This window comes from Carcharodon carcharias, chromosome 8 (genome assembly GCF_017639515.1).
Source record: "Carcharodon carcharias isolate sCarCar2 chromosome 8, sCarCar2.pri, whole genome shotgun sequence".
In the NCBI taxonomy this organism is placed as follows: Eukaryota; Metazoa; Chordata; class Chondrichthyes; order Lamniformes; family Lamnidae; genus Carcharodon; species Carcharodon carcharias.
In genome coordinates, this window is record NC_054474.1 from 19,047,016 (window position 1) to 19,071,087 (window position 24,072).

General features: G+C 44.6%; 1 protein-coding gene across 1 annotated transcript in view; it reads left to right on the forward strand.

Moving 5' to 3' along the window:
- Window positions 1-24,072, forward strand: part of LOC121281410 — an 84,167-nt gene that overhangs the window by 57,103 nt on the left and 2,992 nt on the right. Inside the window, exons 3-4 of the mRNA XM_041194354.1 lie at window positions 16,712-17,050; window positions 17,135-17,397. Coding sequence (XP_041050288.1) covers window positions 16,712-17,050; window positions 17,135-17,319 — 524 coding nt within the window. The 3' untranslated portion in view covers window positions 17,320-17,397. The remainder of the gene's footprint in view (window positions 1-16,711; window positions 17,051-17,134; window positions 17,398-24,072) is intronic.

Genomic DNA, 24,072 nt, shown 5'->3' on the forward strand with positions numbered 1-24,072 from the left:
CAGAGTAGGACTGCTGCACTGAAGATATGGCCCCAAAAGCAAGGAAGAAGGCAGCCCCCAAGTTTATTGATGCCTCCTTGGACCACCTACTGACGTGGTGGAGGACCGCCGTGATGTCGTCTACTCCTGCTCTGGCGGGTAGGTCCAACAGCATCACCACTCCAGCTTGGCAAGCGATGGCAGAGGCAGTCTGTCAATGCTGCACAGAAGAAAAAAGAAGAAGCCAACCAGTCTCATTGAGGCCCGGCTTTCAGACGAGTGTTTCCAATCTCCACTCTTGAAGGCTCTGCTTTGGAATCTTCTCCCAAACGACGCTTTCTCTTGGCCACCTCCCATAAGCGGCCACCTCCCATAAGCGTCCACCTCCAGGGTTTCGAACTCTCCTTCCAAAGTTCCTCTCCCCTGGATACATTCTAGCTTTGTCATCAACCTCAGCCATGCCAACAGAACACCATGAACTCTCTCCTCCATCCCCACCCCCTTTCCGATCCCCCTTTTTCCAATAATTTACTTTTTAAATGTATAATATTTTTATTTTTCTTTCCCCACCTATTTCTATTATTTCTAATGTATTTCCAATCATTGTTTTATTTCCACCTTTTAGCCCATTTTCATCCCTTACCCCTACCCCATCCCGACTAGGGCTATCTGTCACTTGCTCTTCCTGCTTCCTACCCTTAATGTCACCATTAGCACATTCTATAGCTAATATCACCACCGTAAACACCCCTTTGTCCTTTTGTCTATGACATCTTTGGCAATCTCTTCTTGCCTCCAACTATCACTGGCCCTCTATCCAGCTCTACCTGTCCCATCCCACCTCACCAGCTTAGATTTCATCTCATTTCTATTTTTCCTTAGCTCTGATAAAGAGACATACAGGCTCAAAACCATAACTGTATTCCTCTCTGCAGATGCTGTCAGACCTGCTGAGTTTTTCCAGTTACTTTTGTTTTTGTTTCAGATTTCCAGCATCCGCAGTATTTTTCTTTTACTATTGTTTCACAGGCCCATCGCAAAGAGTTACAGACCACTGGCTGGCTCCTTGGATCTTCCGGCTTCTAGCAAGCCTGTTTTGCTTTTAGTGTGCTTTGCCTGTGACACTACCTCACCACTGAGAGTGATGTGGTGCTGCCTGTGAAGCTTGGCATGGAGTCGAAGTGCTGCGAGCACATTGTGCTGAAAGGTAGGCGCACAGACCTCAAAGTGACGAGCGGAGTGCTGGTCACCAGGTGCAGTCGCTTATATCCAGTTATGATACTTGATGTGACCTGATTCAGTGGAAATGATACCGACAAGCAGGCTTTAAGATGAGTGTTAATGACATGTAAATATATTCAAATGACTTTCCCCACAATGCACATCGGAAATGTGATCCACCATTGAAGTGATGAGTGGACGATAAGGCCCTGTTTGCCCGTGGACGTCTACTTGATTTTTCTCACAATACTCCCACCCACCATGACACCCACTGCTGCCGGGAGTGGAAAATTCCAACCAGAGAATTTCTTCTTCTCTCTCTGCCACAGCTGATTCCGGAAACATATGAGCCTCATCACTCTCATTCTAACTTAGGGTTAGTGCTTTGTACGTGTAACTCACTTCATGACTTGAGCACAAATATCAAGACTGACATGGGTGACACAACCAATGGATCAAATCAATGGATGCGGTCCTGCCACATCCAGTCATGAATGAGGATGGACAATTAAACAATTAACCAGAGGAGGAGGCTCCACAAACATCCCCATCCTCAATAATGGGGGATCCCACCATCAGTGCAAAACTCAAGGCTGGAGCATTTGCAACCATCTTCAGACAGAAGTGCCAAGTGGATTCTCTACCTCAGTCTCCTCCTGAGGTCTCCAGCATCACAGATTATAGACTTTAGCCAATTTGATTCACTCCACATGATAGCAAAAAAACATTTGAAGCCATTGATTAAAGCAAAGGGTGAACACTTAGCAACACTTGGGAGATCTAAAAGCATCTTCCTCGTCAACTAATAGGGTCACCAAGCTGTGTCTGAGATTGAGCAGGGGAGATAGAGGCTGTCTTGATTTTGGACAAAATTGCCCAAGAACTCTTTACAATTGTTATAGAAGATCATAAAGGATGTTGTGTGAAGGGAATTTTGAAGATGTGGTGTGAGGGGAAGGAAGATACTTTGCAGTGGTTGACCCTGATCCTGCAGCATACAGGGTATTCAGTCACAGGCAATGGGTTAAAATTGTCCAGAAGCTGCTCCTCTCTGCACGGAGCATGAGAAAGTCCAACTAAAGCACTGCAATTTTTCTCTGCCCTGGGTACATAATCAAAATAGATACTGCTGAGAAAGCAAAATAAAGTTGAAAATGGCAGCTGGTTGATTCCAATTTTATTTTTCCTTCCTTGGTTCACTTATTTTCTCTTTACCCCTCCTTTAACCCCTCTCTCCTACCATCATGCTTCTTTCCACTTCCCTTTTTTCAGGTAATCTGCCCTCCCTAATCCCTACCCAAAACTTCAGTGCTCCTCCACCTTCCTGCTATCCTGCAGTCATCCCAGGGTTCTCTCTATCTTAGACAAGCCTAAAGCTTCTCTCAGTGTCTCTCTTGACATCCTCCGTTGGCCTCAGAAAGGCACTGCACCTGATGAGGAGCAAATCCAACCACCCCATCCTATTCTCTCATTGAACCTCCCACTCAGTGCACTGACTGGAGGTTTATCCTGATAATGCCCTTCCTGTCTAACTCAACCCTCCAAAGGTTGCTGACACTGTGGACTCAGCCAGTGAATCAGATCTCACTGCCCCTCTCTACATTTCCCTCAGAACGTCCATTCACTTGTGAACAAAGATCTTGCCATTAATGAACTTATTGTGGATGATTGCATCAACCTCATGGCCTTTATGGAATAAAAACAGAAAATGCTGGAAATACTCAGCTGGTCTGGCAGCATCTGTGGAGAGAGAAACCGAGCTAACGTTTTGAGTTTGTACGACTCTTCTTCAGACTCGAAACATTAACTCTGTTTCTCTCCCCGCAGATGCTGCCAGACCTGCTGAGTTTTTCCAGCATTTTCTGTTTTTATTTCAGATTTCCTGCATCCACAGTATTTTGCTTTAATTTTATCCTAAATGGATGCCTGGCTGAGAGCTGATAGCACCTTCCTTCTAAATGAAGCCCTCCCCACTTGGCTATACCATCCAGCACTTGCCCTGCCAATACTGGCATGGTGGTCATGTGGCTTTCAATCATTAAAACACATATTGCATGGCTTCCTTATTCCTTTCTCACTTTTTCCTCCTTTGAGCATCTCACCTCTCAGTTCAATTCCTTGTTGTCTACTGTCCACCCAAGTGCCATAAACACTTTGAAACTGAGAGATCTTCACTGCTCTCCTTCCTCAGCCTCTGTACCAAGCGACTTCTCATCCTCAGTAATTTCAGCCTCTATCTCAGTTCATCATGCTGCCTCACCTCTGAGATCACTGACCTCATCTCCTCCTTTCATTTTTCCCTCCATGTAAACTCCCCAACCCATATTCACAGCCATCCGACCGGCTTTTCAATCTCACAAAGCCTTGATACTCCCATTGTATCATTCACAATTATTCTTCCTTGTATTGCTCTCGATCTACATCCCCCATTCAACCCTCACCAAACCTCCTCCTGTGTCTGCCCCTGGGATAAACTAGCCCCCAATTCACTTACAACTGCATTTTCAAAACCCCAACAGTGTCACCATTGCCCCTGCATATACCTCGACATTACTGCAGCTACTGATTTGCACACCCACACCCTCACCTCCACCTTTGATGTCATTCTCCCCACCAAAGGCATTACTGTCTCTCACATGCCCACATGTCTGTCCTTGGCTTGCTGCATTGTTCCAGTGAAGCCCAACGCAAACTGGAGGAACAACACCTCATCTTCCGACTAGGCAATTTACAGTCTTCCGGACTGAATATTGAATTCAACAACTTTAGGTCGTGAGCTCCCTCCCCCATCCCCACCCCCTTTCTGTTTCCCCCTTCCTTTTTTTTTCCAATAAATTATAAAGATTTTCATTCTCCCACCTATTTCCATTATTTAAAAAAAAATTTAAAAAATTTAAAAAAATTTTTTTTAAATCTTTTATGCTCTCCCCACCCCCACTAGAGCTATACCTTGAGTGCCCTACCATCCATTCTTAATTAGCACATTCGTTTAGATAATATCACCAACTTTAACTTTAACACCTATGTGTTCTTTTGTACTATTGTTGTTGACATCTTTTGATGATCTCCCTCTCTCACTGCTTGTTTGTCCCTACAACCACACCCCCACTCCACTTCTCTCTCTCTCTCTCTCTCTCTCTCCGCCCCCCCCACACACACACCTTAAACCAGCTTATATTTCAACTCTTTCTTGGACTCGAACTCAAGTTCTGTCTAAGGGTCATGAGGACTCGAAACGTCAACTCTTTTCTTCTCCGCCGATGCTGCCAGACCTGCTGAGTTTTTCCAGGTAATTCTGTTCTTGTTACTGTCTCTCACACTGGCAACTCCCCCAGTACAGACCACAGCTCTCCTTCCTTAAGTGGAATGGAAGCTAATTTAAATGTGAATGATGGACAACTGGCTTCACCATCAACCAGCAAATCAGGCTGAGCCATATAACATACTATCGGGTCCTGTTCACATCTGCTAAATCTATACACAATTTCAGGATCATCCTGGTTTGCAAGATAACCCCTGACTACTTTTGTGTAGTGCAAACCATCTTTTCAAACCCCTCTCCCTGTCTACTTCACCCTCAACTCCAACAATAAGTGTGACGAACTCATGGACTTCTTGGTCACTAAGATCGAGACAATCTGATCCACTGTCTCTGCCACCTCTTTCACTTCCCTTCGCCCAACAGGCAAAACTTCCCCTCAAGCTTTCCCCGCTATAGCCCTGAACGTGTATCTTTCTCTCATTTCTCTACAATCTCCCCTCATGCTCTTTCTGAGGTCACTTTACCCATGGGATCCACTTCCTGCTCCCTTGACCCGGGTCCCATTGAACCGCTGATCACCCAGCCTCCCTCCTGGTCCCATGTCAGCCGATCTTGTTAATGCTTCAACTGTCTCAGCTCAAGTAATCATCCCGAAACCCCACTGTGTCTGCAAAGCTGTCTCCAACTTCTGTTTCCTCTCTAAAGCCCTTGAATGTATGTTCATTTCTCAAATACATGTCAATCTTTCCGGATCTCCATGTTTGAATCCATCCAACCACCTGACTGGAAGAAAGTGACGTTCTATGTGACTTTGTCAAAGTTAAATTACCTCTTCTTGTGATTTGTGATCTGACTGCAGCCTTTGACACAATTGACTGCACCATCCTCCTCCTACACCACTCACTGTGGTCCAGCTGGGTGGGACTGTTCTCATCTACTTCCATTCTTATCTATCAAATCATAGCTAGAGGATCATTTGTAATGGCTCCACTTCCTGCTCCTGCACCATTGCCTTTTGTATCTCCAGAGGATTTATCGTTGGTTCCATCTACATGCTGCTCCTCAGCAACATCATCCTGAAACACAGTTATTCACATGCACACTAAAAACACCCAAAACTAACATACCACCATTGCTCTCAACTCCTTCATTGAAGGGAAGCCAGCAGATTGCTTGTTTGATGTTCAGTTTTGGTCATTGTCTTTGGTCTCTACTCCAAACTCCATTCCATATCTCCATACCAACTCTATCTATCTCCTAGACAACTCTCTGACTTTGAACCAGATTGTTCTCAACCTTGATTTCATATTTGACTGCGAGATGAGCTCCCAGCCACATATCCATGTCATCACTCAGACCGAAATGTCCACTTCCTTTGTTCCTTTGGCCATCCCTGCCTCAGCTGCTGCTGTAACCCTCATCCAAAGTTCTGCTGCTCATGGATTATGTTGCACTAAATGCCATTCATCCTACCACCCCTGTGATCATTGTCCTACATTGACTTCCAGTTGAGCCGCACATTGATTTTAAAATTCTCAAGTGCCTCCATTGCCTTGCCCCTCCATATCTAAGGAATCTCCTCCAGCCCCACAGCCATCTGAGATATCTGTGCTCACCTCACTCTGGCTTCTTGAGCATCCCGAATTTTAACTGGCTCACCATTGGTGGACGTTTCTTCAATTTTTTAGGCCCTAAACTCTGGATCCCCCTCTCTAATCCTCTCCCTCTTTGACCAACTTTAATCTTTTATGGCACTCTATAAAATCTACCTCTTTGATTAAGTTTTTTGTCATCTGCCCTAATATCTCTTCATGTTGTTCAATTTCAAATTTTGTTTGACAATGTTCTTGTGAAACAGCCTGAGACATTTTGACAGGTTTATGGCACAACATAAATGTTTTGTTCCCTTTCCTTGCAGGAAGCTGGAATGATATTTATTTTTTCCATCAGGGAGGGAACTTTGTTTTGAAAGGACCAGACAATCCTGGAAATGGCTCCATTGTCTTGGAGTGGAGACCACACTCAGGGCAACAAACTACAAAACAATTGGGAACTTTTCACAGAGAAGGTCAGCAGTGGGCTGTACAATGGAATGGTGAGCACAATAATACACCAGACATTTCTCAAGGGATCCGTGAAGACTGGGGCACCCTTAATCTGAGAATGAGAAATCCCACCTTTGAACTTGCGGGATTGTTCACCTGGAGCCAGACACAGCCCAGTAAGAAAATCCTGAAGCAGTATGACGTATTTGGGATCAAAGGTAAGTCACACAAGGACTAGAATGGGTTCAAACTGTGCTTTTCTGTGAGTAATTCCAGTGATATTGCAAACAGAATGTTGGGATTATGTCATTATTCTCCAGTTCTATCACAATAACAACTATTTATCATTAATGTCTGTTATGATACAACAGTTGGTAAAAGCTGAGTTGTTTAAATCCCAGAGGGAATCTTGAACAACTGTTATAACTATATTTTCCATTGGTATCTTTGAGATGCAGCTCTAAATTCAGGAATAAAACTGCCAAGCCTCAAGAAGTTTTTCTTTAAAACTAAATTAAACATTTATTAACTTGCACCAAATTAAACACATACATATGTCTATGAATTACTACCACAATAACTTTGAAACAAATCCCCAAATTAATCACTCCCAGGTAAATCTTCACCAAGGCAACGATGACCATAGACTTTAAACATACACCAGGCAAAGAACATTTGGCCTTACTATTTCAAAATGAGGTTCCTTTCAATTTGGTTCCTTTTCAGACAGCTGTAGGCTTACAGGCTGGTTAGATGTTAAATGCCTCTGACTCACACACACAAACTCCCCTCAGTTTATACCAAGCTTTCCCTTTGAATGTAAATTTTCCATTGTATTACTAGGTTTATAAACTTTACTTCTCCCATCAATAATCCTTTCATTCCAGCAATTTTATTAGTAATATAAACACATTGCTTGGTCTCTCCCACCTTGGTGCAAGATTTTACCCATTCTTTTCAATGGTTTTTCCAACAAATGTAAATGGACTCTTAACCTTCAATTCTTACGTTTATCAAACTAACATCTCAAACTACTATACATCAAAGCACCCAGACTAGCTGGCTTTAATCCAATTAAGCCGCACACAGACACACACATTGGGCAGAATATTATGCTCTGCATGCAGGTGTGCCCGACAAACCTGAGCGTAAAATGATGGCAATGATCTCAGGCGTGTGTCCCGACGTCATCACGCAGTCTCGTGATATTTTGTTCGGTGAGGAGCCACTGATAATTAAAAGGCCTATTAATGCCAATAACAATCTAATTAAATTCAAATTTATGCTGCCCGTCCAACCTAATGGTTGGCGGGCAGGCGAAAAGGCCAAGCGGCCTTTACATTTTTAAGGAAGCCTCATCCCTGACCGGAATGAGGTTTCGTAAAGCAAATGAACATTAAATAAAAACTTTATTTTTGACTTAAAAACATGTTCCAGCTCATGTGACAGAGTCACATGAGGTTACATCTTTTATTAAATTTTTATTCTCGTCATTTTTTTTTTACACAGCACTTCAGTCTCACTGAGGGATTTCTGTGCCCATGGAAGATTGAAGCTCTCTTTCTTGCACATGTGCGATCTGCATGCTCGGCCCATCTCACCCACCTCCCCCCACCTGCTCAGGCAGCGCTCATTGCTGCTGCTCGCCATCCACTCAGGCCAGGCCTTAATTGGCCCGCTGCATGAAATCATCGTGTGGACCTGATCGCGGGCAACGTATGACTTCCTGGCCACCCCTGTCCGCCCCGCCGAGCACCCCCACCAAGGGCAAAATCCTGCCCATAGACACACACATAGACACAGACCCCACTACAATTCCAATTAAAAATAATTTCCAATAACATTATTGACATTAGTCTCTTCATGACCATGTCATAAAACGTCACTGGAATACTTCATAGGAGTATTGGAAAACAAAATATAACACTGAGCCACATAAGGAGATATCAGCTCAGACACAAAAGCTTGGTCAAAGACACAGGTTTTAAGATGCATCATAAAGGTGGAAAGCAAGGTAGAGACACAGAGGGATTAGAGTCATAGGCATAAATTTAGTTCCCATGACAGCTTCCCCATACTGGGGAATCCCATGTCACTTCTGTGACAGAGGCCTGATACAAACAAGAGCCCATGAGACACATAACTGGCCAACACTGGACTTTCCACTGGATTTAGGACACTGGGCAGTGGAAATGCCACCCAGCCAAGAGCTGCAGGTCATACCAGCGGGAGCAATGACTACTGCCGGGAGAGCCCAAGCATCAACGCTGGATCCCTAGACACAATTGAGTGGGGGGGCTGGGATGAGGGTCGTGGGGAAGGATTTCCCTGAAGGGTGGTTGGAACAGATTGGAGGCAAAGACAGAGTGGGTGGCTTTTACTGCCACCCCCCAAGCCCAACGCCCCCATTCCAGATGCCAGTTCCCTTGATTGAGCATAGAGTGCCTGGCAACATGAAACCCCCACTATAAGGCTGCAGGCAAACCCGATATTATTGATTATTAACATGAGCGTTTGTTCACAAATTTTTGAATTCGAATGGGTTTAGGTTAATTGGTGTCAAGAGGCTCATTGATGAGTTTACTTGATTTCCTGCTATTGGCAGGAAGGAATCTTGTATCTAATTTAATTGAGGACAATATCCTGATACTGGGAATCCTAGTTCCGCCCAACTGCCCTACCTACCATCACCCTGCCGTCATTGCCCACTCCGATGGGTGAAATTATATTCCATCCGCAGAGTCATTTATGGTGCAGGATATAGCCATTCAACCCATCGAACCCATGACAGCTCTCTGTGCAGTAACCCAGTTAGTCCCATTCCATTGCTCTATCCCCATGACTGTGAATGTTCATTTCCTTCAGGAAGGGAATTCCAGAGCTAAGGACCCAGGCAACTGAAGGTGTGGCCAGCGATGTTGGAGCAATTAAAATTGGGAATGCGTTAGAAACCAGAATACATGGAGTGCAGAAATCTCGGAGTATTGTGGGAAAGGAGATTCCAGAGTTTGGGAAGGCTGAGGCCATGAAGAGAATCTTAAAATCATGAGTAGTGGAACGAGACTTGCTGTGAGTTAAGATATGAACATGAATGAGCTCAAGTTTACAGAGGGTAGAATGTGGGGGACCAGGCAGGAGTCATTGGAATCACTGCATCAGAGAGGTAACAGAGGTATGGATGTGGGTTTCAGAAGCACTTGAGCTGAGACAGGGACAAAGTTGGACAGCGGTTTGGAGTTTGCAAGAGGTGGTGTTAGTGATGGCATGAATATGAGGTCTGAAGTTCCTCTAGGCATCAAATGTGACACCAAGTTTGCATTAGACAGGCTTAATTGCAGACTGTTACCATGGAACGGAATGGAGACTGGCTGGAGAATGTATTCTGGAGCGGGAATCGAAAACTATGGCTTCAGGTTTCTCAATAAGTAATCACCCAGGCCAGTGTAAGTCTGTCACTAAAAATGACAAGTGGGTAAAAATATTCTGTGCATTGGAACCAGTCAGGACATTAGGGGTTAGTAATATTGATGATTAACTTGAGCGTTTCTTCAGAATTTTTTGCCCATTCTCATAAATTTCCTGAGACAATGACAATGGATGGAGATGGAACTGGTGACAACCTTATGGTGTTTGTGGTGGGGGCTGAAGATGATGACGTTGGTCTTAAAATATGTAATTGAAGGAAATTGAGGCCCATTCAAGACTATATGGTAGATTCACATTGTGACAACACGGAAGCAATGAAAGGTTTGAGAGCGATGGTGGAGAGGTAGATCTAAATGTCATTAATATACATCTGGAAGCTGACCCAACGTCTTTGGGTAATGCTGCCAAGGAGCGGCACATATAGGAGGAAGAGGAGGGAGGAGGGAGCCAAGGGGAACAAGTGGACATTATCCAGGAAATGCTAATTGTCAGCGCTAAGCACTACTGGTTGGCATTTGTCTGATCATAGTGTTCATAGCGAAAGACAATTCTTCGTGCATTGGTTTGAAAGCTCATTGAGAAATATAAGCTTCTTATATCTGTTTTTACAGTTGAGTCCAATTCCCAGAGGCCTGTAATGGGCAGTGACATCACCCTCAGTTGTACCATCTCCAGAATCTCAGATAAAGTCAGTCTTCACTGGAAACAGAGAAGCTCATCTCAGCAGAACGGGAGGAAGAACACTGATGAGATCCCTCTGAATAACACTGTCTATCTGATAGTCAGACATGTTGGAGCAGGAAATCAGAATCTGTATACATGGGAAGTGCAGGTAAATAACTCCATTGTTCTCACTGGAAACACAAATGTTGATGTGGATTGGGGTAAGTCCAGAGCCACCTTGCAGTAGATATTAAATAGTGTCACCACCAGGTGAGGAGGAATGAGCTGGCTCCCATTTTATTCAAGCCCCTCAGATGGTTGCAACGAATGTTTGTTTAAAATTCTTTCCCCTCTTGGATATTCATTCCAGTCCAAATATTTTTACTTTTTAACAAGGATCCAATGGATCATGTTTTCTCAAGTCAAAGAAAGATTAAGTTTATTAGTTACTAAAACCCGAGGAAAAATAATAAATGCCGCAACGCACGCACACATACACACACACACTCACACTAACACACACACACAAACACACACACACACACACTCACATGCAAATGCGCACACACACACACACACTAACACACTAACACACACACACACTCTAACACACACACACTCTCACACACACACACACGCTCACGTGCACATGCACACACACACACACACACTAACACTCACACACACACACAATCACGTGCACATGCACACACACACTCACTCACACACACACACAAGCGCACACACATACTTACTCACGTGCACATGCACACATACACACACGTCAGAAATAAAAAAAGGTGAGAGTCCAAATAAAAGTTTACAAGTAAGACCTTGGTTTGTCCGTGAGGCATAGCTTGTGGGTCATTTTGGCCAATGAGTTTGGTGATTTTGTAGAAAACTGCAGTTGGCTTTGTTCAGTTTTGTACTTTGTTGAAGAAACCCTTCGATTGTTTCCAAGAGAGAGAGAGATACCTGCTTGCCTCTGCAGGGTGACTGTCCTTTTCTGTTGAAGGATCATGAGGACTTGCAACGTCAACTCTTTTCTTCTCCACCGATACTGCCAGACCTGCTGAGTTTTTCCAGGTAATTGTGTTTTTGTTTTGTCCTTTTCTTCCTGTTTATTGCTTCCCCCTGTTAAAAGACTTGTCTCCAGTGGGAGAGAGAGAGAGAGAGAGTTAGAGACAGAGAGAGACCCAGGGATAGGTGTCCTTGCTTCTTTGTTATTGTTCTTCTGCTCTGCTTTTCAGAACCAGTTTTGAAGACATTTCTCTTTCTATGCCCAGCAGGGAATTTGCTGGGCATGTCTTTCATCCAAAATCCATTTTCTTTTCAGCTCAGGAACTTTTTGACACACTCTGAGTTACAAATCAACAGATGATGGTTTTTGGATGTCTGATGGGATGGAGATAGCTGGGGGATGGTGATGGGGTTGGGGGCAGTTTCCACTGTCTTCACAGATTCACATTGATTTCAAAGCCCAGCCTTTTGTATTTTTTATGCCTTCTTTTCAACTGTCCGTTTGAAGTCGGCCTTGGCACCTCCCCAGGTGTGAAATTCCTTGCAACCTCCGAGGACAGATCTGCCAGTACAATCCAAATAGGAAGTTTCCAGAAAGTGGTCACTCTACAGTATCAGCCATCTTTTGACCCGTGTCTTTTCCTGCAATTTTTCGCAAAACAGATCTTCTTTAAGCAGTTCAATATATTTGTGGTGAAGCTGTAAGTTGTGGGTCACTCTCATTCTGACAGCATATCAACTTTCATGACAATAGTTACTGATATAAACTGTTACACACAAGGAACAGTGATTATAAACGTCACTGTGGTCTTTTATTACAGACTGTGCTCCTTGTTTTTGCTCTGGAACATGGGTGTAAATAGAAAATGGGGATAAGAAGAACTCCCAGAACCAACCAAGTGGGTTCATTTCAATTCACATCAATGAATCAAAAATAATCAAATCCCTTTATTGAAAAAGCAAATGTGATTCCAGTTGATACTGGAATAGAGAAATACAATCAAATTAAAGACACCCAACACAATGGTAAAAGATTCGGGTCTTTCCTGAGGCATTTTCTCAGTGAAGCTGGGAACTCACAAAAGATCAGAGTGTTTTACACTTATGGTTATTCACATACTGGTAATACCTGAATAAATGATCACGTAACCCAGGGATGTAAGAATAAGGCCACTTTAATCTAATTGGTAATTTGTTTCCATCGCACAGATACCTCTTTAGGCCTCATGAAAAAGAATAAAAGAATTCCTTGGTTAGACAAGGTCAGTAGTTAATTGTTAGATGGTTTGATTTCACATTGAGTGAACATATAGGGCAGAATTTTGCCCTTGATGGGCGGGCAGGCAGCCAATTGTCACTGCCAAAAAGGGCCGTGCCACCATTTTGTGCAGGTGGGCCAATTAAGGCCTGCCCAGTGGGTTAGCGACTCCCGTGTAGAACGGGAAAATCTATTCGGCGGCGGGTGTGCTCAGACCGCTGGTTCAAATGGGGGAACCTGAAGTCTGTATAAAGAGTGGCCAGGCAGCCCCATTGAGGCAGTTCACCATGGCCACTGACAGAGAGCGACATGCTGGTTTGAGGGCACAGGAGCAGGAGGAGGGGGGCAGGCTACAGGAGAGGCCAGCCGGGGGCCACTGTGCCCCTCGTTTCTCAGATGCCTGCCTTGCTGTCCTCCTCCAAGAGGTGTCCAGCCTTCGGGATATTTTATATCCAGAGGATGGGAGGAGGAGGGCCCCCCATGTCACCAGGCAGGCATAGCAGGAGGTGGCGGAGGGAGGAAGTACCCATGATAATGTGCGACGCACAGGAACGCAGTGCCACAAGCACTTCAATGAATTATTGCGCTCTGGAAGGGTGAGTACCATGATGGACTTGGCCATTTTACCCAGCAGGTAGCCTTAGCCTTTGAGCCACCACCTCACCCCCCACTCCCACCACCCCCCTCCCCCCACCATGTCTTAGTGTTGTTACTGCATTGGGCATTTGGCACACACTGGGTGGGCAAACAGATAGTGACCATGCTTACATCAACCTTAGTGGTTGAGGAGAAGATAGGTACTCCCCGCAGCATATGTTGGTGTTTGTGGCATTTGAGTAGTCTGGGGGCAACCTACAGGGGAGGCAGCTAGACACATCCTCAGAACTCCAACAGATATCATGTTGATGGTGATGAGATGGTGGAAGCGGAGCCTCAAGGTGTCATGGCCAAGAGCAATCTGGTGGTCTCGGCACCTCACCTACTTACACCTCATTGCCATGGGCGCTACAACTCGTGTATTTTTCCAAGTGATGGACGCCGAATGTGTCAGTGGTGTCCGTTGGGGGAGGGGTTTGGGACCAGCCGTGCTATCTTCTGGGGACTGATCACCAGTAGTGTGGACAGGAGCCGCTGGATGCCTCAGATGGGCCACTGTGCTTGGGGTGCGGCGTGTACATGAGGGATCAGCCCAATAAATCCTCTTCTCTGTTCTGCAGGCAGAAACAGAGCGCATCTTGAGAAGACCGATGGTTCTCTCCACCACAGCCCCTGTGGAGCCATGGCTCCTATTGTAGTGCTCCTCAGCTTCTGTTCTTGGATGGAGGAGAGGCGTCATGAGCCACCTTCTGAGGGGAAAGCATCCTGTGATCACACACTATCTGCACGTTCATGGAGTGGAAGTCCTTCCTGTTGACAAAAGCACCGGGCTCACCTGCTGGCACCTTGATGGCCACATGTGTACAGTCTATTGCACCCTGGACACATGGGAAGTCAGCAATGGCCGCGAAGCCTTTGGCTCGCTGTGCCTGACTTGCCTGGTTGCAGCGGAAGTAGATTAAGGTTAATGTACGCCCGAACAGAGTGCCTGTAACCTGCTTGACACAAGTATGGACAGCTGATTGGGAGATACCACAAAGATCTCCCATCGAGCCCTGGAAGGAGCCAGAGGCATAGATATGGAGGGCAGCTGTGAGCTTCAGAGCTGCTGGCATTGGGTGTCCAACCACATAGTTAGGGGAGATATCAGGTCCAATCATCTGACAGATATAGTTGACTGTTTCCCTTGACAGTCAGACCCTCCTTTGGCACTGTACCTCAGTCATATTGAGGTAGCTGCTTCGCCGCCTGTAAACCCTGGCAGCAGGATAGTGGCGTCTTCTGCGGCCCCTTCCACCATGGACAACCACTTGGCCCTGCGCCCCTTGTACCTGCGCCTGGCCTCCCAAAGGTGGTTCCCCTGGCGGCTGATTGTCCAGTCCTGGCCTCCTCCTTATTCTATCCCTCCCTTCCTCCTCAGAGGAGCTGCCTCCAGTGGAGATGTCAGAACTCATACCCAGGCTAAATGGAGGCTTCTGAAAAGCTGCAGGCCAGATAAAGATTACTGTCTGCAGAGTGGTGAGCTGAAGCTTCAAAGTACACATAAAGCTCTTGGAAATCGATGTGAACTGGTAACAATCACACAGGCAAGTTTAAAACACTTTCTGCGTTAAATACTTCAGGAAAAACATGAACAACACCTCTGAGTCCACATATCCCACCAGTGCATGAGTTTTAATAAAATATCACTTACCCGCCTGCCCACTGGGCCCGTGCGCTGACCCAAAGTTCACACGGGCTCTTCAAAATTGTTGACAATTGCCAAGTTAAGGGCCTTAATGAGGCCGTTAATTAATGGCGGGTGCTTGTCCCGCTGCATAGCACACCCGCCGACCTAAATATCGTCTTGCCACGCGCTGACATCAGGACGCTCGGGCGACATTTTAAGAGCTGATGTATGGGCTCTGCCACCCGCGTGCCAGCCAGAAAATTCTGCCCACAGAGTTATATTTATGATCAGCTTCATTTAGTTCAATGAGTGCAACATGTCCTTGTGAATAACGTGAACACGTTAGCCTAGATCTTCCAGTCAGCGGGAACCCTGTGCACATTGCTGCTGCCTGTGAAGTTTCTAAACGATCTGACAATCTTGGCCATTTCTTCTGGGATCTTCCGATCCTGGCTGAAGCAGAACTGGGCAGCACAGTGTCTCCATTGTAAGTCCAGCGAGCGTAGTAGAGTTTGGGAAGGAGAGGACATGCCCTCTTCTTCTGACAGTAGCTACCGTGTTCGCGTAAGTTTTTAAAGGCCCAAGTCCTTTAATCAATGAGTGTGGATTAGTGAATGGGTGAGATGGGGGTGAGTGGGAGAAGTGAGTAATCGGGTTAGGAGTGTGGACAGCGAGGAAGTCAAGGTGTTAGTCAAGTCTGTTCAGGGTGCAGTAGTAGGGTCAGGTTGGGAGGCAGTTGGATGGTTGGGGCTGATTGGGAGGGTTGATTGTGGTGCTCCGTTGAGTTTCCCAGCTGTTAGTCATTTCCTGGTTAAGTATCCAGCTAAGTCCCACGTATCTGGCCCAAGACTCTGCCCTAAGTTCAGGATTGGGGACATTTGCAGAGAGTCCCAGCATCAGGGAATCAGCCCATTGAAAGTCTGAACTTCTTGAGCAACTCCCAAGTATCTCTGTGTGTTAGGGCTTCAGTTAGGTGTCGAAATACATCTCCTGATGTATGTCCCATCTCTGATGATCTGAACACAGGACGATTTGGGCCAAAGTAAGAATGAAAATGGTAGACTGTTCAAAACCAACACGTCAACTACTTAAACAAATTAACTCCTAACTTCCCTCCAAAATGCTAATTCTCTGAGCCTAGAACAACCTTGCACTTTCAACTTTATCAATCCAAATTGACATTGCAATCATTGATTTTTTTCTCTGTCTTTGTCTGACCATCTGATAACAACACAAGGGGACCAGGAGTGTATGAGGAACTTATTGATATTCTTTTGCAGGAACAGTTTAACAAGTTGGCTACCACCTACAAAGCTTGGGGAAACAGCATCACATTGAGAGGTGTCACGTTTGGGGCAGATGGATTTTGTGCCACGACCCAGTGTTTAAACAACAGTCAGCCTGGGTCAGTAGCCAGTGTATCCAGTTTCTGGCCAATTTCCCTGTCCCTTTTCTGCACTCCCAGCTGATTTATGCCAGCAGGGTGTTGTTTGTTCCTGTGGAAATTCGGAAGATCTGTATCTCTGCAGCTATAAAAATCTAACACCATGTCTCCTGTCTTTCTGTTACAGATTTACATGAGAAGAAATACACACTTTATCGGTCAAGCACAGATCACAGTGAAATTGACCTGATTTGTGAAGCTCTTTCTAAGTTCAGTAAAACTGAATGGACCTGGTCATCACGTTATTTTCAGAATCAAGAGAAAGAAATAGCTTCTGCTTACAAATCTCAGCCCATCGATGTAAACAGGACCTATTTTGGGAATCGTCTGGTCCCCACAAAGACAAATTTTAATGGAAAGAATTTCAGTGTGAGGATTGTCCCTGTCCTGTTTGATGATGCTGGAGTTTACACATGTCTTTTGGGAAAATATGAAATAGTGACCATTACGTTAATCATAGTTAAAGGTAGGAGACAGAATGTTGCTGCTGTTTTCAATGATCAAGTCAATGTTTAAAATCTAAATGATTTTCTTGTTTACACAATGACAGCTGAACCATCTGATGCAGTGATTGAGGGAGACACCGTTACCCTGACCAGCTCTGTCTCTGATGTCACTGAATCAAAGAGACTTGTTTGGATCAATAGTGATGGCAAAACTGTTGTAGAGAAAACATTGAAGGAAGAGAAACAGGAACAGGGTTTGTTACAGCTGATTATTCAGACTGCCAACTGAGACAGAAGGAATGGACATGTGTTTTGTTTCATCAAAACATTCCACAGGTTTTAATTCCACATTATCTGAAGGTTAACAGTAAGTGTCTCAGACTATAATCTTTTTAAGCCGCATCAAAAGTCCTTGCCACTTGCAAATCTTTTCTTCTGAAAACCTCTTATTTTTTATATCCTATTGCACTCCATATCAGTGAAAGTTCACAACATACCTGCAAAAAAAAAAAAAATCAAACCACATACTGGAGAGAAACTGAAGGAGACTATTTTTTACAGCTTTGGTGGCCATGACTCTTCTATAAGGAATCCTTTCCATCTTAAGTCCCCACTGTCACTAGTTGACAGTAATTTAGCAGATTAACTTGCATCCAGCATTACCGTGTGAGATAATAATAGAAAATGTGACACTTGACATGACTCCAGCACTCATTTGGATCTGACTCATAATTGACCAATGTCACTTTTAGAAGTGGAGGCAAACGGCAGGGATTGGCTGAGGTGAATGATTGCTGAATGCCATGATGATTGGTTGTGAACTGATTGGCGGGTGGATGATTGGTCCGCTAAGCACTGATTGGTCAGGGAAATGATTGGATAATTGGCCATGGAATGATTAATTTCCAAATGATTGGTCACGAATGATTAGATAACTGACTGGGGCATGTTTGGTCAAGAAATGATTGGATGGTTGGCAAGATATTGATTGGTCAGGATATGATTGGAAGATTTGCCATCGAATGATTGGATGATTGATGAATACATGTTGAAGGATGATTGGATATGGACTGATTGATAAGTAATGATTGGACAGGGACTATTAGAAAGGGCTGTGCATCCCACTTGCTGAGGAAAATTTTACTGTCCCCTGAGGGTGAGTTTGCAGAGCATGGGAGACTCATAAATTATCATGGCTGCCTTTCCTGCAGCTTACCTGTCGACACCTGTCCATGATTTAACGGCAGGGAGTGAGGCCTTGTGTGGCCCACCCACCCTTGCTCCAATTGAAGCCCTTATGTGGTCAATTAATGATCTTTTCCCATCCGGTTGCAATTTTTAGCTGGTGGATAATTGTTGCTGATGGGCAGGAATCCCCGCCACCCATAAACCCCTGCCCCACTGGTCCTCATCCATGTAATGTCAGATTGCGAAGGGAGCAGAAATAACTCACTTTTTGTTTACTAATTTAAATGTTATAACTCTGGAAGCTGTAGCTCTTGGTTTCCTGTTTTGGAGTAAGTTTGCCTCTGTAGCCGTAAGATTAGCATCATGTATGAAAGATATTGATTTTTTACATGTGCGCAAGGCAGTGACCACGTTAGTCAGTGTGTAACTGAGCTGAGAAAATTAGCTAAATAGTGTGAATTTGGACAGCTTGAAGAATCACTCATCCAAGATAGAATAATTTACAGAATCGCAAATGACACTCTGAGAGAACGGCTTTTGAGGGAAGCTGATCTCATGCTAGAGAAAGCAATAAGTATCTACAGAGGGGCAGAGACAACAAAACACCAGATTAAACAGAAGACAGAAGATGATAAGCTGCACATGGTCAAGCAGTGAGATGCTGTTAAACAGAAACAGCCCCGGGGAAGAACAGATAGACATTGTGAACGTAAAAAGAACAAAACTGCTTACAAAGCATTGAAATGCAACCGACGTGGATCAGAGCATTTGTCATGTAGTTGTCCAGCCTACAGAAAGCAATGTAAGAACTGTGATAAACTCAATCACTTCGCTAAGATGTGTAAATCGAAGAAAGTGCACACGATTGACATAGACACTGAAACTAAGCTTTTCGTTGGTGCAGTAACAACAAATTCCAAAGAAGACAAACGGAAGGTTGATTTAAAAATTGCCAACATGGTGGTGAATTTCAAGCTTGCCACAGGTGCACAAGTAAATGTCATTCCCATAAGCCTGTATCGTAAGATAAACAAAGAAAAGCAGCTAACTGAAACAAAAGTGAAATGCTGTCTACTTATACAGGTGAAATAATTGCTGTAAAAGGCAAGCACACTCTTAAAGTGAGCTACAAAAAACAGTCTCAAGCACTTCTATTCATAGTGGTGAAAACTGATGCAAAACCCATTCTTGGAATCAAAGCTGGTGAAAATGTGAAGCTAATCAAGAGAATAATGACTGTCACCACCGATGATATCCTGAGTGAGTATTACGATGTGTTTTCGGGGTTTGGCTGCCTAAAAGGAGAACACGTCATCAAGATTGACAAAACTGTGACATCCAAAATACACCTGTAATGCTGAGACACCGACTGAAAGCAGAGCTGGATAGAATGGAGAAACTTCACATCGTCAAGAAAATTGGAGAACTGGTAAAGTGGGTTAATCCAATTGTATTTGTAGAATCAGATGGGAATCTGCGAGTCTGTCAGGATCCCAGAGACCTAAACCAGGCAGTACAAATAGACCATTACCAGCTGCCCACAGTAGGAGAGATCAGCTGTAAGCTAGCTGATGCTAAATAATATTCAGCCATGGATGCGAATTCAGGCTTCTGGCAGGGCAAGCTGGTTGAACGCAGCTCCTATTTCTGTACCTTCAACATACCATTCAGGCCATACAGGTTTTTATGCTTACTTTTTGGTATTAATTCAGCTCTGGAGGTGTTCCACAGAACAGTGAAGCAGCTGTTTAAAGGCTTAGAGGGCATGGTAACATTTATTGACAATGTGTTGGTCTGGGGAGCCTCATGCGAAGAACACGAACACAGGTTGAAGCAGGTATTGGTCAGAGCTAGAGAAAGGAACCTCAAGTTGAAGAAGGAAAAGTACAAAGTAGGCTTTCATGAAATCATGAAGTACCTGGGACATGTGTTAACAAGTGAGGGACTGAAGCCAGATCCGAGTAAAATCGAAGCAGCCATGAACATGCCACCCACAAAATGTAAGAAAGACTTGGGGAGATCTTTGGGAATGGTGACCTATCTTGGGAAATTCATTCCAAACATGTCAGACCTGACAGCACCTCTCGGAGAACTTCTGCAAAATGATGTGGAATGGCACTGGGAACAAAGTCACCAGGGAGTTTGGACCAGTCTGAAGAGAACACTGACCCAGGCACCAATGTTAAAGTATTACGATGTCAGTCAGCTGGTCAAGATCTCATTGGATGCTTGAAAGACAGGCCTGGGAGCTGTCCTTTTGCAAAATGAGGCATCAGTGGCATACGCTTCAAAGGCAATGACTGAAACACAGCCACAGTGTGCCCAAATAGAGAAAGAAATGCTAGCAATTGTTTTTGGCCTCGAATGTTTCCACCAGTTTGTCTATGGCAAAGATGTGGAGGTAGAGTCTGATCATAAGCATTTGGAAGCTATGTTTAAAAAGCCCTGAACTGTGTACCACCAAGAATCCTAAGATTACTAATGTGTCTGCAGCAGTATCAGTTTAGAGTTAAATACTAGCCGGGCAAAGAAATATACATCACAGACACTCTGTCACGTGCATACCTAACTACCTCGGAGGGAGAAGATAAAGAAACAGAAGCACAGGTTCACATGCTAATAAAAAACTTACCTGTGGCTGTAACCAAACTGAATGAGACCAGCGAAGTGACCAAGAAAGATGGCACTGTTCAGCAGATTGTGCAAACTGACTGGCCCACATATCGGAGCGGAGCCCCTTCTCCTGTACAAGGGTATTGGAAATTTTGTGAGGAACTCTATATAGCAGAAGGAAAACTTTTAAAGGGGGAAAAGATCATAATTCCTGCAACACTTTTTTTTTAATTCATTCATGGGATGTGGCTGTCACTAGCTAGGCCAGGGCACTTAAGAGTCAAACTGTGGGTGAAGAGTCACATGTGGGCCAGACCAGGTAAGGACAGCAGGAAAGGGAAGTAGTGAACCAGATGGGTTTTTACAACAATTGGCAGCAAACCAACAAACAAAGAACAAAGAAAAGTGCAGCACAGGAACAGGCCCTTTGGCCCTCCAAGCCTGCGCCGATCATATTGCCTGTCAACTAAAACATTTTGCACTTCCGGGGTCCGTATCCCTCTATTCCCATCCTATTCATGTATTTGTCAAGCTGCCTCTGAAACATCACTATCGTATCTGCTTCCACCACCTCCCCTGGCAGCGAATTCGAGAAACTCACTACCCTCTGCGTAAAAAAACTTGCCCCGCACATCTCCTCTATAGTTTTCTCCTCTCACCTTAAATCTATGTCCCCTTACACCCTGGGAAAAAGCTTCTGACTATCTACTCTGTCCATGCCACTCATAATTTTGTAAACATATCAAGTAGCTCCTCAATCTCCATCGCTCTAGTGAGAACAATCCGAGTTTCTCCAACCTCTCCTCATAGCTAATAACCTTCAGACCAGGCAGCATCCTGGTAAACCTCCTCTGCACCCTCTCCAATGCTTCCATATCCTTCTGGTAATGTGGCCACCATAATTGCACGCAATATTCCAAGTGTGGCCTAACCAAGGTTCTATACAGCTGCAGCATGACTTCCCAGCTTTTATACTCAATACCCCTGCCAATGAAGGCAAGCATGTCATATGCCTTCCTGACTACCTTATCCATCTGCGTTGCCACTTTCAGTGACCTGTGGACATGTACACCCAGATCCCTCTGCCCATCAATGTACTTAAGGGTTCTGCCATTTACTGTATAATTCCTGCCTGTATTAGACTTTCCAAAATGCATTACCTCGCATTTTCTGGATTAAACTCCACCCACCTGCCATTTCTCCGCCCAAGTCTCCAACTGATCTATATCCCGTTGTATCCTTTGACAATCCTCTTCAGCATCTGCAACTCATCCAACCTTAGTGTCGTCTGCAAATTTACTAATTTGCCCAGTTACATTTTCCTCCAAATCATTTATGTATACTACAAACAGCAAAGGTCCCAGCACTGCTCCCTGCGGAACTCCACTAGTCACAGCTCTCCATTCAGAAAAGCACCCTTCCACTGCTATCCAAGCCAATTCTGTATCCATCTTGCCAGCTCACTTCTGAACCCATGCGACTTTACCTTCTATACCAGTCTGCCATGAGGGACCTTGTCAAAAGCCTTAGTGAAATCAATGTATATAACATCCACTGTCCTTCCATCATCGATCATCTTTGTCAGTTCCTCAAAAAACTCAATCAAGTTAGTGAGACACGAACTCCCCCTCACAAAACCATGCTGCCTCTCACTAAGATACCCACTTGCTTCCAAATGGTAGTAAATCCTGTCACGAAGAATCTTCTCCAATAATTTCCCTGCAACTGACATAAGGCTCACCAGCCTGTAATTTCCCGGATTATCCCTGCCACCCTTCTTAAACAATGGAACCACATTGCCCATTCTCCAAACCTCTGGGACCTCACTTTTAATTCCAGATTTTTATTGAATTCAAATTTCACCATCTGCCGTGGTGGTATTCAAACCCTGGTCCCCAGAGCATCACCCTGGAACTCTGGAGTATTAGTCCAGTGACAATACCACTATGCCACCACCTCCCCAATAAACTGAGGAAAGAAATGCTGCAGTGTATACATTAAAGTCACCTCGGCATGGAAATGTGCACGAGAAGACCTCAAGATGTAATGTCTTGGCCTGGAATGGGAGCACAAATTGGGGAAATATTGAATGCGTGTGCAGTGTGCCAAAAGTACAGTAAGTCACAACAAAAAGAACCACTTCAACCACAGTGTTCCAGGGAGGCCCTGGCAGAAAATTGGAGTGGACTTGTACACATTGGACAACAGTGAGTACCTACTAGCTGCAGATTATTACTCAAAGTTTTTTTGAGTCTGTGCTGCTGAGAAATGATAATAAGAACATCACCGTAATAAATCATTTAAAAGCAATTTTGCTCACCACAACAGACCTTAAGGGCTCAACTCAAATAACGGTCCACAATTCTTAGGCACTGAGTTTCACAAATATGCCACACTATGTCAGGTCCCAAATATCCATAATCCAACGGAATAGTGGAACTTCCTGTGCAGACCTTAAAACACCTGTTGAGAAAGGCAAAAGCAGATGGAGGAGACCCCTACCTGGTTCTGCTGGATTTCAGGAATACTACATTAGAGGGCATTGGAACATCTCCAGCACAGCTCCTGATGAGGAGAAGATGAAGAACTAAGATTCCAACTGTGCCCCGACTGTTATTTCCACAGTCAGTAAGCTACAGCGTGCAGGACCTGCTCAAACTGAGACAGCGGAAGCAGAAACAGTACTTTGCTAGAGGTGCCTGACCTCTGCCTGACCTGAACATGGGAGAGACAGTGAGGATTCAGCATTAAGTAATTCCTGGTCACCCTGCAGCCATATCTCTGTAATCCTGACTCTATCACACCTGTTTACATCTATTTGTGCAGTAAATTCATCCACTTTATTGCGAATGTTCCTCGTGTTAAGGCACAAAGACTTAAGGCTTGTCTTTTTAACATTACTTGTCCTGTTCCCACTATTTTTCACTGAGGCCCTGTTTGATTCTTGCCCTTGATTTCTCTATCGCTTTTCTTATTCCGCTTTCTGTCTTTTGATCTTGTCTTTCATTCCCCTTCCTCTGACTCCTTGCATCGGTTCCCAGCCGCCTGTCGTTATAGTTTAAACCCTCCCCAACCACTCCAGCAAATGTTCCCCCTGGGACATCAGTCCCAGTCCTGCCAAGGTGTAACCCATCCAATTTGTCCATGTCCCAACTCCCCCAGAACTGGTCTCAAAGCCCCAGGAACCTGAAACCCTCCCCTTCACACCACCTCTTCAGCTAGTTTGTTATGGTGTTGATTT